Source organism: Globicephala melas, chromosome 5, assembly GCF_963455315.2.
Source record: "Globicephala melas chromosome 5, mGloMel1.2, whole genome shotgun sequence".
Taxonomy (NCBI): Eukaryota; Metazoa; Chordata; class Mammalia; order Artiodactyla; family Delphinidae; genus Globicephala; species Globicephala melas.
Window position 1 is genome coordinate 75,016,438 of NC_083318.1, and position 18,596 is coordinate 75,035,033.

At 34.9% G+C, this 18,596-nt stretch overlaps 1 protein-coding gene across 8 annotated transcripts in view; it reads left to right on the forward strand.

Moving 5' to 3' along the window:
- EXOC1 (exocyst complex component 1) overlaps positions 1-18,596 on the forward strand; it is a 60,248-nt gene that overhangs the window by 20,273 nt on the left and 21,379 nt on the right. For 4 of the 8 annotated variants that reach the window (XM_060299379.1, XM_060299382.1, XM_060299381.1 and 1 more), the window contains 6 exons: positions 643-870; positions 1,079-1,211; positions 2,054-2,163; positions 3,009-3,062; positions 9,586-9,735; positions 14,500-14,605. In XM_060299379.1, the coding sequence (XP_060155362.1) occupies positions 643-870; positions 1,079-1,211; positions 2,054-2,163; positions 3,009-3,062; positions 9,586-9,735; positions 14,500-14,605 (781 nt within the window). The remainder of the gene's footprint in view (positions 1-642; positions 871-1,078; positions 1,212-2,053; positions 2,164-3,008; positions 3,063-9,585; positions 9,736-14,499; positions 14,606-18,596) is intronic. The other 4 variants (XM_060299383.1, XM_060299385.1, XM_030880600.2 and 1 more) reach the window with 1 other exon arrangement.

The window sequence follows — 18,596 nt, forward strand, 5'->3', positions numbered from 1 at the left end:
TAGAAAACATTAATAAAGGGATGGTGGTTTGTTACTGCTTTGCCTCGAAAAAAAAGTAGTCGCAAGTGAAAGAGAAAAGAAAGAATACCATAGAAGGAGCTATCTTATGGCAACAGGCTCTTCCACATCCTGTTTGTAGAAATCATACAACAGTTATAAATTAGTTCCATGAATTCTTCAAAGGCTGGCATACTACTGCTACCCTCTTGACTAAGGTATTAACATAGATGATTCTGCTTTTGTTTAGGGTTTTATGTAAATATTACAGAGTATAGAAAATTTTTATAGCTAATAGAGTTGGAAGAAGTATCAGAGATGACATAGTGTAATGCCACTTAATTTATAGAAATGAGAATATACCATTACTGATGATACATCGTGGGGCAGAGCCCTACTTGTTCAGTCTGCAGAAATATGCAATACTGAGGTATGGTCCCTAACCTTGATATAAGGGAAAGTGTACTTTCCTGAAATACTGTGTAAAAAAGTGGAATGTAAACACAGAATGATAAATTAGATGTTTAAATGTGTATGTCAACCTTTGTTACTCTGCTGTCAAAGAGATTTATCAATATTTCATTTTTATACCTCTTTTACACATTTGAAGAATACAAAGTCTTACTTATCTTTTTAACTTTGTAGGCCAACATCCAGTCAATCATGGCCTCCGAAAAGCAAGTAAACATCCTAATGAACTTGCTGGACGAGGCTCTAAAGGAGGTGGATCAGATTGAATTGAAACTGAGCAGTTATGAGGAAATGCTCCAAAGTGTAAAAGAACAAATGGATCAGATCTCTGAGAGCAACCACCTGATTCATCTTAGTAACACTAATAATGTAAAACTCCTATCAGAGATAGAGTTCCTTGTGGTAAGCATGATTATAAGTTACCAACAACAATAAAAAAAATCTAATGATAATACGTAAAGCCCATTTGTAAACATTTTCTAATTTCCTTAGGAGAGCAAGATTTAAAAATACTGAAATTCCAAAGAGCTAGTAACAGAATTGAGTAGCATCTTACCTGTAAATTTCCTGAAGAGTACATGTACAAACGGTATATTTATATATATTCCAGAACCACATGGACTTGGCCAAAGGTCATATAAAGGCCCTTCAGGAAGGAGATCTTGCTTCCTCCAGGGGCATCGAGGCCTGTACCAACGCCGCAGATGCCCTTCTGCAGTGCATGAATGTGGCTCTTCGACCAGGTATGACAACAAAATCTGCCCAAGAACCTGAGACTAAGCCTGTGACTTAGTATAAAGCTTTTGACAAGAAGTGCATGGGGCAAGTGGTTTAGGGTTACATTCTTAGCTATTAAAACAAGTTTCACTTATTATCAAACATAATTCATATTAGCACTGAGAAATTTTTCATTTCAGTTCCTTCTGATTGACCATCAATGACTGGTTAACACCAGGATTTTTCTTCAGTACTGTCTATAGAACCTGGCACAAAGTAGATGACATAAGGTTTTGCTATGCCAGCAGTTCCAAAACTTGAGTTTGCATTAGAATCACCTAGAGCAGGGGTCCCAAACCCCCGGGGCTGCGACTGGTACTGGTCCGCGGCTTGTTAGGAACTGGGCCGCGCAGCAGGAGGTGAGCGGCGGACGAGTGAGCGAAGCTTCATCTGCCGCTCCCCATCGCTCGCATTCCGCCTGAACTATCCCCGCCACCACCATCTGTGGAGAAATTGTCTTCCACGAAACTGGTCCCTGGTGCCAAAAAGGTTGGGGACCAGTGACCTAGAAGGCTTACGAAAATACAGATTGCCAGGTGCCACCTTCAGAATCAGTAGGTCTGGGCTGAGACCTTGGAATCCATATTTCTAACAGTTCCCAGATGATGCTGAGGCAGGACCACACTGTGAGAACCACTGTGCCATACTATTTTTTTCCCTTTACCTTTCTTTTACAAAGCATACGAATAAACCAGTAAAACTTTGGGTTCTTCAGAACTGAAATATGGATACTGTTATAAAGGTATTCAGTAAACATCGAGGAACTCTTTTTACACATTAAATAAGTCAAAAAATGTTATGATTTCAGGCCATGACATGCTTCTGGCAGTCAAACAGCAACAGCAGCGTTTCAGTGATTTGCGAGAGCATTTTGCCCGGAGACTAGCCAGTCACCTCAACAATGTTTTTGTTCAACAGGTAATTTTATTTTATTATTAATACTGGCATGTTCCTATAACCTGTTTATATATATATAAACTTAAAATTAATATATATTAGCTTAAAATTAAATTCCCAGAAAAAATTTTAGTGTGTTTAATTGGGATCACAGTATATTCCTGCACACATTTCTTTGATTTTAATATTTTTAATATTTTTAAATTTTAATATTTGTAAATACATCTACGAGCAAATATGCGCATATTTGCTCGTAGATGTATTTGGGGCCTCAGTGGCCTCCTTAGGAAGACAGTCTAGTTCCTTTTAGCTAAAACTAAATAGCTAAATAACTATGCTTACATGTTGCATATACCGTTTAGACATTCTTATTTATAAAAATAAGTCCAAACCTGTTAACATGTTTACTGTTTGGCTTGTTTTATTTTTCAGTATTTTGAATACTGAGAACTAGGACTTGATTCCATGTTTGAAGTGTTTCATTGGCTTCATGTACTTACATATATGAGAAAAATGACTAAGTCAGTTGTAAATTCCAGTTGATTTAATCTTATATAAACCCTTTGCATTTTTATATGGAAAGGGATATTATAATTAAGGTTGTGGCAATGATAATAATGCTAATAATATTATTAAGAGTACCTTAGAGGGATTTGAATAGAAGGCATTTTAATATCTGGGCATTTTAATAAATTAGGTTTCGTATATTTTTCATCTCCTTTATTTTAATAAGGTTATTGGGCAAAAAAAAATTGAGGGAAATTCTGTTCATCAAGAAATGCTGTCTGAAATACTAGATTCTTATTTTGTTTTCACTTTGTAGTATTCTAAAACAATTGTATTTACTATATTTTATTTCTGATTAGTTTACTCAGGCCCTCCTTCAACTCTATAACAGGTCCTACTTTCTTTCGGTGCCTGTGAGTACATCAACTTTGGCTCCAGCTTCTTTGATTCTTTTCTTTTTTCTGTAAAGTTTACTAAACTTAACAGCAGCAGAATCTTTATAGATTATAATTTACTGATTTAAGCTACCTGTTAACCATATTTATAGCAGTTTTTTAATGTCCCATAACAAAAAGTTTATTTAGGCCAAAAAAGCATTTAATCTCAGTCTGCTTGCCTTTCTTCCTGTCATTCTATCAGTCACTCACTTTCTCCTTCATATATTTAGAAATCATTTGCCAAGTGATTAGAGATGCATACCAGACATTTACTTGGAATAGATGAGAGGCTGATTCTGCCCTCAAGTCACTCACAGTCTAGAGAAGGGAGATATAATAGACTGATGGACTGAGGGTGGGAATATGTTATGATAGTGGTACTGTGGGAGCATAAAGGAAGACCATCTAACTAAGCATGCAAGGGGGAAATTGGGGAAGACTCTCTTAACATTTTACTTGACGTGAAAAGCATCAAGAAAAAAGTAAACCTAGAAATCATGTAGGAAATACTAATGCACATTTTACTTACACTATTATTTCAATAATATCTATTTCTACACAGTTCCTAGTTTTTAAAAATAATCCTGTTGACAGTGATACAGGCCACACTTGCAGATGGTACTGAAAATACTAGTCAGTAAACGATAATCCTTTCTGCACCCTTAATTGTTTGTTGTAACATGCTACTGTTTATGATTTTGCTTCCTTGCCTTATAAACTAATGGCTTTGTTTAAAGTGAATGCTTCCGAGTTCTGAAAATCTGATATGTATTGTTACATGTGAGTAATGCATGTTGAAAACCAGAATGTTGCAACAACCTAGAATGTGCTGAAGAAGGTGGAGGACAATGTCCCAAGTATAGAAAAGAGATTTTCTGTGTGTTAAATTTAATGCATTGTGTCACCTAGCAAAAGAGTTGGGAAACATGGGTATTTCTATTCCTGGTTGTGAGACACACTAGCTGGGAAAATTTGATTACCATATTACGGTTTATCTCTTTGTCAGTCACCAGATTTTTATTGCATGCCTGTTTTGTACTCAGTGTCATCCATATATAAGAATAAGAAATGACTCCCACCCTCAAGATGCTTGTGAGGAGGTGTTAAAAGTAATGTACTTAAAGCTCTACAGCAGTGTATACAGAGTACCTTGGAGACGTTGAAGGTTCAGTTCCGGACCACCACAATAAAGTGAATATCTCAATAAAGCAAGTCACACAAATTTTTTTGTTTCCCAGTGCATGTAAAATTTATGTTTACACTATATTGTAGCCTATTAAGTGTACAATAGCATTATGTCTAACAAAATGCACACACCTTAATTTAAAAAATACTTTATTTCCAAAAATTGCTAACCATCATCTGAGCCTTCAATGAGTCATAATATTTTTGCTGGTGGGGGGTCTTTCCTCGATGTTGACGGCACTGAGGGATCAAGGTGGTGGTTGCTGAAGAGTGGGGTGGCTATGGCAATTTAAAAAAAATAAGACAATGAAGTTTGCTATAATGATTGACTTTTCCATTCTCAAACAATTTCTCTGGGGCATGCAATGCTGGTGACAGCATTTTACCCACAGTAGAACAACTTTCAAAACTGGAGTCAGTCCTGTCAAATCCTGCTGCTGTTTTATCAACTAAGTTTATGTAATAGCCTAAATCCTTTGTTGTCATTTCAATAGTCTTCACAGCATCTTCACCAGGAGTAGATTCCATCTCAAGAAACCACTTTCTTTGCTCAGCCATAAGAAGCAACTCCTCATCCGTTAAAATCCATTAAGTGAGATTATAGCAATTCAGTCACATCTTCAGGCTCCATTTCTAATTCTAGTTCTCTTGCTATTTCTACCACATCTGTAGTTACTTCCTCTACTGAAGTCTTGAACCCCTCAAAGTCATTCATGAGGGTTGGAATCAGCTTCTTCCAAAACTCCTGTTAATGTTGATATTTTGATCTCTTCTCATGAATCACGAATGTTCTTAATGGCATCTAGAGTGGTGAATCCTTTCCAACCGGTTTTCAGTGGTCTCTACCCAGGTCTATCAGAGGAATCACTATATCTATGGCAGCTGTGGCCTTACAAAATGTTATTTCTTAAATAATAAGACTTAAGGGGCTTCCTTGGTGGTGCAGTGGTTGAGAGTCCGCCTGCTGATGCAGGGGACACGGGTTCGTGCCCCGGTCCGGGAAGATCCCACATGCCGCGGAGTGGCTGGGCCCGTGAGCCATGGCCGCTGAGCCTGCGCGTCCGGAGCCTGTGTTCCGCAACGGGAGAGGCCACAACAGTGAGAGGCCGCGTACCGCAAAAAAAAAAAAAAAAAGTGACACAGAGACATGGAGTGAGTCAATGCTCTTAGAAAAATGGCGCCAGTACACTTGCTTGACACAGCGTTGCCATAAACCTTCAATTTGTAAAACATGCAATTTCTGCAAAGCGCAGTAAAAGCACAATAAAATGAGATACCTTTATATTAAATTGCTAATTGTATAGCCACATATACATAATATTCATATGTATAAGTGCTAAAGAGGTTTAATCAAAAGTGAGTTTACTGAGGATTTAAATAGTCAGATATGGCATCACAGATTAAGACAAGTCTTGAACAGAGTTCTTGCAATGCAATTTATAGCAAATGTATAGGTATAATATTATAACTACTGTACAGAAGAATCTGGTGGAAATAATCTAATGACCACAACATAACAGCGATTTAAGAGCACTGATTTCTGGTCTTTTTAAAATTCACACATCAATAAAATTAAATTTGGAGACTGACCAAGTCACCAATTTATTTTACCAAGTAAAAAACCTTAAAAAAGAAATATCTCCATCTGCTTTCACTATCGTTTTATTTTTAAAATGACATTTGGTACTAAAAGAAAAGGAAGAACATAATTTCAGACTTTCTAAATTGATACATTTACCTTTATGAGAAACTGGCTCCCATCCTTTTCTTGTTTTCTTATTGCTGTGGGCCAGTGAGAACATCTTCATATTTGGGAATCACTGATTCAGAGCACACTCTCTGTGATGCAACTTTCACAGTAATACGTCCACATAGCTATATTTTAATGAAACTTGAAATGTGTTTTTAATATTCACTTCTTACTGTAATATAAGAGTAATATTTTTAACAATTGGCAGATTTTTTTGGCTCTTTTAGATCTTTTTACATACTCAGCTTCCATTGAAATGATAGACTCTTACCCATAACTTTTACGTTTACTAGGGATTCATGTATCTAGAAATATATTCATCTGGGGGAATCAGACCAGTTACACTAATTAGGATTCTGATATTTGGAAGCAGGCAATCAAATTAAGGCTAATAAAATTGAGGAAATATTTGGAGAAGGGATATGTCATTGTAAAAAATTTTTTGGTTTTTTGAAAGATTTGTCTTGAAGCGATAACTGTTCTCTGCCCCTTTTCCCCCTTTGGTTCTACAGAGACCTCATGATTCTGTGCTCCACTTTTAGCAACATGATAAGACCAGTTATGCACTGAGCTAAAAGTACAGCCAGGAAAAAACTGAAGTTGTGGGAGGTTTTGCTATATGCTTAAATTTGGAAATTTTTCTTTCAACATATATTTACAGAAACATCATATAGCAAAATAAAACCTGTGTAATAAACCAATAATATTCAGTTCATGCCACAAAAATTATTTCCTTAAGCACATTTCACAATCTTCTAAACATAGGTTGATGTGGTTAAAAACTTAGAAAGGACTGTGATTACTTAAGATCGGTTTTCATGTTTGTTGAAACTTTGCTCATATTTTCTTTTTCCTTTAAGAAAATAAAAATAAACATGCCATAAAATAAATAAATAAATAAATAAATAAAATAAACATGCCATAACATAGAAAGAGTTCCCAAATCTTGAAAATTTGCTCAGTATTTAACATGAATGTGTCATTTCTGTTAGAAGGTCAGTAAAGCATAGTGGTTAAGAGTATGGATGCTGGAGCCAAGTTTCCTGGGTTCCAAATCCTGATTCTGCTGCCTGGGTGACCTTGGGCAAGTGAACCTCTTTGTGCCATCTTAGTTGCCCTATCAAATGAATGGGGGTAATAAAAATACCTACTTCATAGGGTTGGTATGAGGATGAATGTGTTGTTATATGGTCAGTACTTAGAACAGTGCTTGGTTTTAGTAAAGTGTTCAAAATTAGCTAATTTTATTATAATTCTAGGTATATGTATATATATTATATATACATTACATATTATATTAATATATATTATATACTATAATAATACATATTATTATAGTATATAATATATATTATATATACATACACACTAATGAAAATTTATAATTCAGTAAGTTCCTAGAAAACGTATTTGTTTTAGCTTAATTTGGAAAAAATCTAGTATATTACTTTAAAATTATGTTAATAATAGAGTTTTGCTATTTTTTAAATGAGGAGAAAAGTAGTCTGCAGAGTTATTATAAGGATTAGAATTTATATATATAAAGAACCTAGCATGGTATTGTTATTGTTACTAATTTACTTATTTATAATAAGAAACTTTAAACAATGTCTTAATTTTACAAATATATAAAGAATAAAATTCTTAGCTCATTTGAGTTCTAGATGTAATCGTTTTCTATTGTTTTTTAAATTTATTTTCTTTATTTTTTTTGGCCGCGTTGGGTCTTAGTTGTGGCACGTGAGGTCTTTGTTGAGGCATGTGGGCTCTTCATTGTGGCACACAGGCTTCTCTGTAGTTGTGGCGTGCGGGTTTTCTCTCTCTAGTTGTGGCTCATGGGCTCCAGAGCACATGGGCTCTGTAGTTGTGGCGTGCAGGCTCTGTAGTTTGTGGCACATAGGCTCTCTTGTTGAGGCGGACAAGCTCAGTAGTTGCGGCACACTGGCTTAGTTGCCCAGCGGCGTGTGGGATCTTAGTTTCCCTACCAGGGATTGAACCCCTGTCCCCTGCATTGGAAGGTGGATTCTTTACCACTGGACCACGGGGGAAGTCCCTCTATATTATTGATTGAACTAAACAATTTAAGTATTTGATTTTCCTGTTTCCTATAGGTATTTTGGAACCATTTTCTCTAAAATCTTTCTGTTAACACTAATAACATTTAATCTATCTTAATAGTAATAGTTTGAAGGTAATGATGTTCTTTATATCAGTGAATTTTCAAATGATGGTGATCTTTAAAATGCTGTTGCAAAAGAAAGCTTTGAATAGTAATATATGTGAAAGATCTTTGTAAACTGTAAAATCCTCTATAAATGTTAACTCTTCCATTTTGCAGAAGTGAAGGTTTTTAATTGAAGAGCTTTCCTGACATTAAATTAAATAATGTAACTTAATATGTAATGGTCTGAGTACACAGTTGTAGAAGAACATAAACAATGATTTTGAGTCTTAAGTCATTGAGAAAAATTAATGAGGAAGATTGGGATAATGAAAAGATATCTAATATTGTTATTAATAAAGACAGAATGTTTGAAAAACATTTATAAGCTATAACAGTTTTGTCAAATGTTCTTTGCTTTTAGTCAGTGTAACTAAGACAATTTGGAGACCTTAGCAGACTTAAAACTATAATATCTGTGATTTAATGGAATCCCAGTCATCCTTCTGATGTGGCCATTAGAAAACATTTCTGTAATGTAATGTTTGTATTGACCTTTGGCAATTTTTGAGTCTGGTTAAAATGATTTTGTTTGACATGTTTTTGAAAGAAAACAGAAGTGAGACTCAGATGACTAAGGTTCAGATTCTAGCTTTCCTCCTGTGTGACCTGTGCAAATCACTTAACTCTTTGAGTTTCAATTTGTTCTTCATTTTTTCTATTGGATCAGATGATCTACTAGTTCCATATACTCTAAAACAAAAGTCAGAAAGCATTATCTGTCTCAGGCTGTTTGAAAACTTATTAATTTATATAAGTCATGTCAAGGATGAAAAACAAAATCATATATTTATTTGCTTAACAGATCATTGGGAAAATTAAAATTACATTATTATTAGGGGTTATCCTGGAAAACCCAGGTTATAGTCATCTGTAGTCCTTCCTAGTTCCGAAATTCTATATCCTATATATTTTCATTTGTTGCTTTAAATATTGTAGACTCCAATGGAAATACCATAGATGTAGACAATTTGTTCTGAATGACTTCCTTATTTGCTGTGTTTCTTAATACTGTTTGTATCATGATATTTATTTGCTTAGTAAATTGTAAAATGATATGGGAGAGGCAAGCTTGATTAAAACATTCATTCTCAACTCCTTTAGAAGATAAAACAAGTAGTTGATTTATCAGAGAACCACTCTTGTGTGTTTATGACTGTTCAATGGTGGTGGTGTTCAGTTCACATACACAGGATGATAAAAGAAGCCAAGTAAGTACTCAGTTCTTATTTTTCTATGTGCTGTTGGTTTTGCTTGGCCATATTTGATCACTGCTTAGAATTTTTAGTTACAACAATGTTTCTTTATACTGTCTATGATATTTATTTACTTACTCATTCTAGGGCCATGATCAGAGTTCAACTCTTGCTCAGCACTCTGTTGAACTGACTTTACCTAATCATCATCCGTTTCATAGAGACTTGCTCCGATATGCCAAGCTGATGGAGTGGCTAAAGAGTACCGATTATGGAAAATATGAGGGACTAACAAAGGTATGGATTTGATGCCAGTTACTGAGTATAGAGCATAATCTTTTAGAATCAAGAGGCCATGTGTTCAGTTCCCCAGGTGACATTTGAAATACTATTGTATATTCTTGGCAAAGTAGGAAATAATTGAATTTCTAAGTGCTCATTAGCCAGGGAGAACATTTATTTTATTTACTTGGGTGGAGAAGAGCTAGATTTTGAACTTCCAATATAATGTAGTTTTAGGCCATACTGTAGCCTGAAGCATCATTCAGTTTAGTTAAATGCTATAATTATTTCCTGAGTTTCTTTATATACAATATAGAAACTAGGGAGTATGAAGATGCTGTGAGACATTTGCCCTCTAAGAATCTATAATCTGTTCTTTTAAGCAAGTGCAGTGTGCCTCTTTATTAAGCAAACATTCCACTCTTCTAGGTACACAGAAACATGGTATTTCTATTCCTGGTTGTGGGACAACTGGGAAGAGCAATTATAATTAAAACAATCAGCAAAAAATTAAGTGCTAAACTGGAAATGAGTTTAAATATGTGGCAGTTTAGAGAAGGGAAATCCATGAACGGAAGCCACGGGGGAAAACTTAATGGAAAACATTGGACTTGAATTGACTTTTAAGTAATGAGTGGAATTAAATTAGCCAGAAATAAGAGGAAGGGCATTCCAGGGATGAGGAGCAAGATGTGCAGACAAAAGTGGGAAAATATGCCCTTTTCCCAGGACTATAAGAAGGCAAGCCTGATTAAAGCAGAAATTCCATATTCTGGAAGAGTGAGAAGTTAGGTTAAAGAATCTGAACCTTGAGACCTAACAGCATTCTTCACACATGGAAAAAGCCTAGATGGGGGAAACTAATTTAGAACTTAATGTAATAACTGAAATGAAATGAAATCTTGAACCAGAAAGATGATAATAGGAATAGAGAATATAAACAAAAAGAGAGAGAATCCAAAGACAAGGGACGGGATGATGCCAAACTTGCTAGACTTGGAGATTAGAAGAACAGTGCTATATACCACTGACTAAATATCAGCAAGTGGACAAGATAAGAGTCATTCATATATTCATTAAGCAAATGAATTGAGCACCTGTTATGTGCTAACACTGTGGTAAGCTCTAGAGATGCAGCGCTGAAGGAAGTAGGTGAACACTTGCCTGTTCAGAGTGCATATGCCGGTGGAGAAGGACTGACACAAAGGTCAGTTGTATAGCCTGTTGGAAGGTACTGCTGAGGACTCTAGAGAAAATAAAGCAGGGAATGCCAGGACGTCAGAAAGGTTTGCAGTTTCAAAAAGGATGATCAGAGAAGGTGTCATGAGAAGGTGACATTTGAGCACAGATTTTAAAAACAAGGAGGGGTGAGCAGCGGGAGTTTCTAGGGAAAGCTTTCCCGGCACAGTGCAAGTGCCCCAAGGCAAGAGCAGCCTGGAGCACTTGAGGAGCGCGAGGAGGCCAGTGTAGTTGGAGCACAGCGAGCCAGGTTCAGGATTAGAAGGGCAGGTGGGAGAGGTAAGGTGGGTGTGGCAGGGCAGATCTGGAAGAGACTGTGCACCATTGTAAGGATTGGGCTTTTACTTTGAGGGAGATGGGGGAGTGGTGTTGGTGGGCTTTGAGTAGTGGAATGACACGATCTGACTTAGATACATGGCCATCGTAGCAGGAACCCATGGGTTCAGTACTCTACTGTTGTGTGTTGTTTTGTTTTGTTTTGATTCAGCAGAATTCTGATTTGTAGATAGCTTAAAGAAAAATATTTGCATTACTGGAATCTTTGCCTTTTGAAGTTGTAAGAGGATTAATATTTTGGATAATTAAACATGGTTACATCTCCTTAAGAGTTTTGTGCCAACAAGTGCTTTGTCCCCTAGTGAGTATTCAAATGAGTAAAATACTCCTTAAGCTTTTTTGCCTAATTGTGTTCTCAGTGAGTATTGTTGCCCTATCTTTATATATAATGTATTCATGAATGTAATTTAAAGTGAAGAAACATGACGATAGCCAATCTAGCACTGAATTATGGAATCATTTTCTGCTCACAGAATATTTTTAAATGACAATATTAATGTGATTTTTTAAATGAAATTGACTTATTTCCCAGGAATATTACTTGATCCTGTGTTCTGAACTTTGACAGACCATGTATTTTATGCCTCATAATCTAATTTGGTAGTTGAAGGTTTTCCTAAACAGGATTTTATTAAAAAGAAAGAAGGAAGAAAGGAATGAAAGAAGGAAACAGACTAAACCAGTGTTTCTTTAGTAAGAAATAATTAAATCCAGGTACTATTTGCACTTGGTTGTGTGTACACAGCTCACACTTTCTGGCAGGACCAGGAAATGCCTGTTTTAAATTCTTGAGGGATAAGAATCACTAGACCCTGCCCCAACTCTACTTATGGCTGAATCTAAGCAAAGCCCTGATTTTTGGTATACATAATTAGAGCTTAAGGAAAATAGAGGTGCCTTGGTCATGTAATGAGCTCTGCTGTCAGAGTCCTTCCTCGCCAATGGTGGCTCTGGGTTATGCATGTAGGGCAATTCATAATGGAGATGGTCCATCCATGCTTAGGTAGGAAATGAGCTTTCCTCTCCTAATTAGCCCCCTGAGGTTGGCAGTCAGTCTTGAAGATTGCTCAGACATCTTCTCTTAACCTCAGTTTTACATTTGTGGAATTTTCTTTTTGTGTAAAGAGAAAGTGAAACACGGAGTTATCTGTAAGGCTCTACAGTCAGCACAAAATAAAGTTGAAAACACTACCTGAAATAACAGTATTTATACTCATAATAGTTAAATTTTAAGTAAGGTGCTGTATACAAGGTGCTAAGAAGAATACGTACTCACAGTGAGAGATATCTGTCAGAATTTGGTAAATGAATGAACTGAGAGTCACACCTGTCTGTGGCCTTTCCCACCAGTGAATTCTGTTGAGGACCTGGGGGAAGCTATTCAGTCATTTGAATTGCATTGAAAACGAAGATGATTTTCAGTAGTCTGCTCAAATCACTGTTTTCAAAATACCAAAATAGCTGTTTTGAAACTGTTTAAATTGCTTGGGTCATAATTTGCTCTTTAAACAATTGGGGTATTGGAATGCAGTCTGTAATATTGAGTGATTTGAGTAGAAACCACTAATGAAGATTTTATGAATTGTAAGAAGCTAATTTCCCATTTGTCAGTCCTTTACAATGATTTGCAGTGATCAATATTTTTATGAGAATTTAAACTTGAAAAAATGAGATGCTGAAAATGTGAAACAGCCCAATGAAATAGGAATAATTTTAGGGTATATTTTAATTTATATTTCCGTTTAAAGTTACACAAAGATCACAGGAAAGAATTTCCTGTTTGACTAATTTTCTTACAGAGACTGTGTGAGAATGTATATGGCCTACATATAGACAAAAGCAGGATCTATATTATGTTTTATCCAAAAATTGTTTTATAAGGATATATCTATAAAATATCTAAAAAAAATCAGTGGTGGACTATGAATCAGTATACAAATATTTAAATAATGTATACCTTTGAAAGGTGCATCTGATGTTTAAAGCAAAGTAAACCTGCTCTAAAACTGGGTATGTTAATTTGAAATAATAAAGGAAGTTGAAGCGTAGATTCCATCATAAATTTAAAAGAATAGCTAGGTACAACAGTTTTTCTGCTGTAGATTTATTTAAATTTAGTGAAACTCTACATATGGCATTTAACATAGGACTTGGAAAAATACATGGTCTCCCACTGTTGAAGAATCTTTCGTAAGGGTATAAGATGTTTTTATGTGATGATAAGCAAATATGATGAAGAAATGAGTTTTCATGTTAAATAATAATTTTTTTATTTGAACTAGAATAAATTAAATTTGCTTTTTTAAAAATAAATTATTTAATTATGAAAACTGTAAGATGTATTAATTAAATTCTTGTTGAAAGTAACCTATTTGGGGGTAATGTAATACCCCATGCTGGCAAGGTATGGTAAAACTCAGTGTACTCCTTCATTGCCATTGACACTGTCTATTGGTATAATTGTTTTTAAAGCAACATGGCAGTATGGAGGAAGAGTTATAAAGATTCCCTTATTCTTTGGCACTGTAATTCCACCCTTAGGAAATGATTCCAAGGAAACAATTCATTAGAGATGAAAAGCTTATTGTAACATTGTCTATCATAGCAAAACATTGAAACCACTTAAGTGGCCTGTGTTAGGAGATTGGTTTACTAAATTGTGGCACATCAACAAAGCGTAATACTGTGCAGTCATTAGAGTGTGAGACTGGAGAAACATAATTGCTGTAACCCAAATACCCTATACAGTATAATTGCAATTATATTTAAAGTATGTGAAAGATAATACATAAAAATGAAAATGTAAGTGTGGTTATGTTCAACTTCATATTTTTGTAAATTCTTAATGTTATGTGTTTAACTTTTTTAAAGGACAGAAAATAGCCTTCTTTTTATATCCTATGAAATGCATCAAAATTTTAAGAGCACATGTAAAGAAAAAAACGTAGGGACACCAAGTGGGGAAAGCCGGGATGCGGGGGCAGGGGGGTTGATGAATTGGGAGATCAGGATTGACGTATATACGCTAATACGTATTACTAAGAACCTGCTGTATTAAAAAAAATAAAATAAAATTCAAAAAAAAATTTTAAGACCACAAAATTCAGAACAAGCACAAAGGACTTGGTGGGGGGGGGGGTTAGAAAATGGAAATTGTTATGTTTGTTTTATTAATAAGAAGTACGTGTTACTTTTCTTTTTAAGAATTACATGGATTATTTATCACGACTCTATGAGAGAGAAATTAAAGATTTCTTTGAAGTTGCAAAGATCAAGATGACTGGCACAACTAAAGAAAGCAAGAAGTTTGGTAAGCTTAGGCACCTCAGTCCCTTGTTTTCTATTCTATTAAAAATGGTTTTATTTTTATTTATGACAAATAATTCTGAGACTTTTTAGGCAAGGTGGAAGGAGATACAGCAGAATTAATGAACGAGTAAATCTAATGCATTGGTTTAATTTATAGGTATTTCATAGAAAAAATATTTATGTCTGTAAATACGTTTTTTTACTAATTAAAATTCTGCAGTATGTGAATCTGACAGCAATTGTGTATTCATGCTATGTTTAAAAGTACAATTAGCCTCATATCTGCAGCTGTGCAACCCATAGATATGGAGGACCACCTATGGGACTTGAGCATCCATGCATTTTGATATCCACGACGGGTGCTGGAACCAATCCCGCACAGTAACCGAGGGATAACTGTGTATATTCATAGGAGAAGCAGTTGACCAGAAAACGAAGTGCAGTCTGGTAGAGAAAAGAACTAAACTAAGAGACACATATTGAAAGTTCAGTTTCTGATTTCCTAAAAGACCTTTCATAACAGTTGGAGGCAAGTCTGTGATCTCTTAAGTAATTGCTCTCCACAGGGAAGTGAAAGTGATTCCTGGCTTCTTACTTCTCACTGGCTATTTTGAATCAAAAAGAAGGTTTTAAGTGTTTTCTCCCCTGCCAAGGGGCTATAAAAATGTCACCAAAACTTCTCCTGTAATTATACCTTATTTTTCCAAAGAGATATTTTTGAAACAAGTTGGTTTTTGTTGCTTCTAAATATGTTAAAACAATCAAAAATATGATTTAAAAGGATAACCAGTGAAAGTATCAAGTTGCGAGGAAGTGATTTGCCGAGGCCACATTCTGCTCTTGCATGTACCCATCTCTGGACTTCCTTTTGGATGGAGTTCTGTGCCTACTCAAGTCAAAACCTGGCCTTAAATGGCTACAGTGTGTACTCAGTGTGTCTGCATAGCTCCCCTTTAGAACCATGAGTTTAGCATTTGCTTGTTGAAAGGAGCCTATGCCCTAAGCAACTTCCGTAATCAGGAGATAGGATTGAAATTGATAGCTCATCTTTCCATTCTTTTGTTTAGGACAAAGAAGACTATCTTTAGTGGGTAATTATTTCGTGTGAATCACACTGATTTGTGGTTTTTTTTTTTTTGCGGTATGCAGGCCTCTCACTGTTGTGGCCTCTCCCGTTGTGGAGCACAGGCTCCGGATGTGCAGGCTCAGCGGCCATGGCTCACGGGCCTAGCCACTCCACGGCATGTGGGATCTTCCCGGACCGGGGAACGAACCCATGTCCCCTGCATCAGCAGGCGGACTCTCAACCACTGTGCCACCAGGGAAGCCCTGTGGTGGTGGTTTTTTAAATCCAACACTAATATATTGATGATACTAGTCCAGATTTTTTAAATGGTTTGAATCTGTGTACAAATGCATTGATTACACTTGGTAAAGACACTGATAAGAATCTTGGGACAATAGGCTTTTGGAAACAGAAATGCTAACTCATCCTAAAGGTTAATTGTTCTTAAAAAGCAGTGTGTTTATATCCTTGTTAATGTTTCACCATGGGTATGTTATACTTTTTTTTTTAGTAAATGACATATTAATACAGTTACATGTTTAATGTTTTCATTTAGTATATTTGTCACCACTTGTTAGTGAACCATTTTATTTTGAGAGAACTCTTCTACAGTGAAAACTGAAGTAAAAGAGAAATCTTTCTAAAATTATCTCCTCAGGAGGTTATTAATGCCGATATCATAATAGTTTATCAAGCCTAAGATTCTCATTGAGATAAATGACATAATAGAAATCTAATTTAAATCAAGTACAGTAGTATCTTAACGGTATCATTGCATTAACCTGAAATGTTACGTTTTTACTTTTCTTAGCCCTTGAGAAGTTCTTTAATTATCTTGTTAAAAATTTTTTTAAATTAACCTAATACAAGATACAGAAGATACTTTTATAGTTTTAAAACAGTGTTAAAATTATATCTCTTCTATGTATCTATTAAATAATAAAGAATAGGAGAGTAATTTGTAACAGTTGATGTAATCAAAAAAATTATAGTTTCTATTATTTGATATTATCAGTTACAAGAGAAGAAAAACTAAATAATAAACAATTCAGAAGATAAAAACGGTTTTGTTCATCTTTGAAGATCTAACTTGTTAGTCAACATTTAAAAATAAATTTCCAGTTAAATACAAATGGCTTAAGAAGTTCTTAAATAGGTAGAATGTAAACTTTCTAAAGGTATCTTTTCAGTGATATAAATTATGTTTAAATTAGTTTTTAGTAGTAATTATAATTAAAAGGAACATCTAAAACTTTGGGAAGATAACTTTTCAATGAATTAAAATTAAGTAATTATGAGTAAAATTTTAATTTGTTTTGTTTTTGACTTGCTGTGAAAATGCTGGGTCACAGATACTAATAAGAGTAGGAAGTCAGATTGAATGTGTTTTACAAAAGGAAATTGTGTAGTCAGTATAGTCATGGAGATTCAGGGGAATTCTCTCTTTTTCAATCACTCTTGACTCAAGTCTTTAATATCTACTTAGTTCAAATAATTTAAAATAATGTTAAAATGCCAGTAAAGTACTTTTTCTTTGTGATAAGGACTTTTTGTAGGTCTGCCTTTTTTGATCTGTAGGTTTACTTTGATATCCTCAAAGGTGAATTTTCCCCCCAAGATTAGTACTTTGGTGTTTTGTTTTCCCTTTGTAGTCTACAGATATACTTAATGAAAAGTCAGGAAAACGAAATTTAGTAATTATTTTTTAATTTGCTTGTTTTTTTCCTTTCTGCAGCTGAAATAGACACAGATACATATATTACTTAAGCCCATTAACATATACATTTACATAATTACTTCCTCATATTTATAATCCAAAATTTAAAATTGATATGCCTGAAACATTTTTTCATTGTTTCTCCACTAAATTAAGAAATCTTGTTGATTCCAAAGGGAGTCTTGAATGAAAGACTGAATTTAGTCCTGACTGGAAGATTCATTCAATAAATGTTTATTAATTACCTGTTATGTAATAAGCACTGCTAGGTACTGAGAATCCAGCAATGAGCAAAGACCCTACCCTCTTGAAGCTTATAGTCTAGCAGGAATTATTTAAAGATATTTAAAAGTTTACCAGCATATTGTTGCTTGTTGGTGATAATATACAGTTTTTATGAGCCCCAAATGGGGCACTACTAGTAACTCTGTATTCTTTATTGACTACTAAAATATGTATGTGTGTGTGTATATATAAAGCATTAGGCTTTGCTCTGGAATTGGTGAACTTAGTAGAGTGACAACTTAAGGCCACCAGAAGGTACTATTCAGGATGGCCAACTAGTAGCTCCAGCACATCCCTCCTTGCTTGCCACTTTAATGTCCAGCCTTATTGTTTCATATTCCCTTGAGCTTCGGGTAGCCAAGGCTGGGAACATTCACATGTCTCTGGTGTGGCAAGTTAGTAGTTCATACTTGGGATTTTGCCTTGAAGTTTGGCAGGAGTAGTGACAGTTGACACATTTTCTATTTTTTAAATATTTCTAGATTAGAGTTATATTCTTTAATTTTCTGTTTCATTCTGTAATTTCTTTCTTTGCCTTTCAAATTAACTTCTAATTTGGGTTTAGAATGTTTCACAAGATGATCTCTACAATTGATCTAATAAATATTACAGAGAGATTTTAGATAAAAGAAATGCCAGATGACCCTAAAAGAGCTCCAGTTCCTCCATTAAACCTGTTCCCTCAGCTTTACTCTTCCATCTACCCATCTCCTAATAATTAGTATTTTTATACATACCTTTCATTCTAGGTGTTCACAAAGCCAGTTTAAGTTTCTTAGTAGTTCAGGTTGTTATTCTAAAATGGTTTTAAAGCCCCACTCGTATAATTTTCTGTCAGATGGAGTGTACAATTATTTAGTACAGTGGAGATTCCTTTCAGGAGCTTTCAGTGAATACAAGAGTGTTAATGCATTTAAAGTCTAA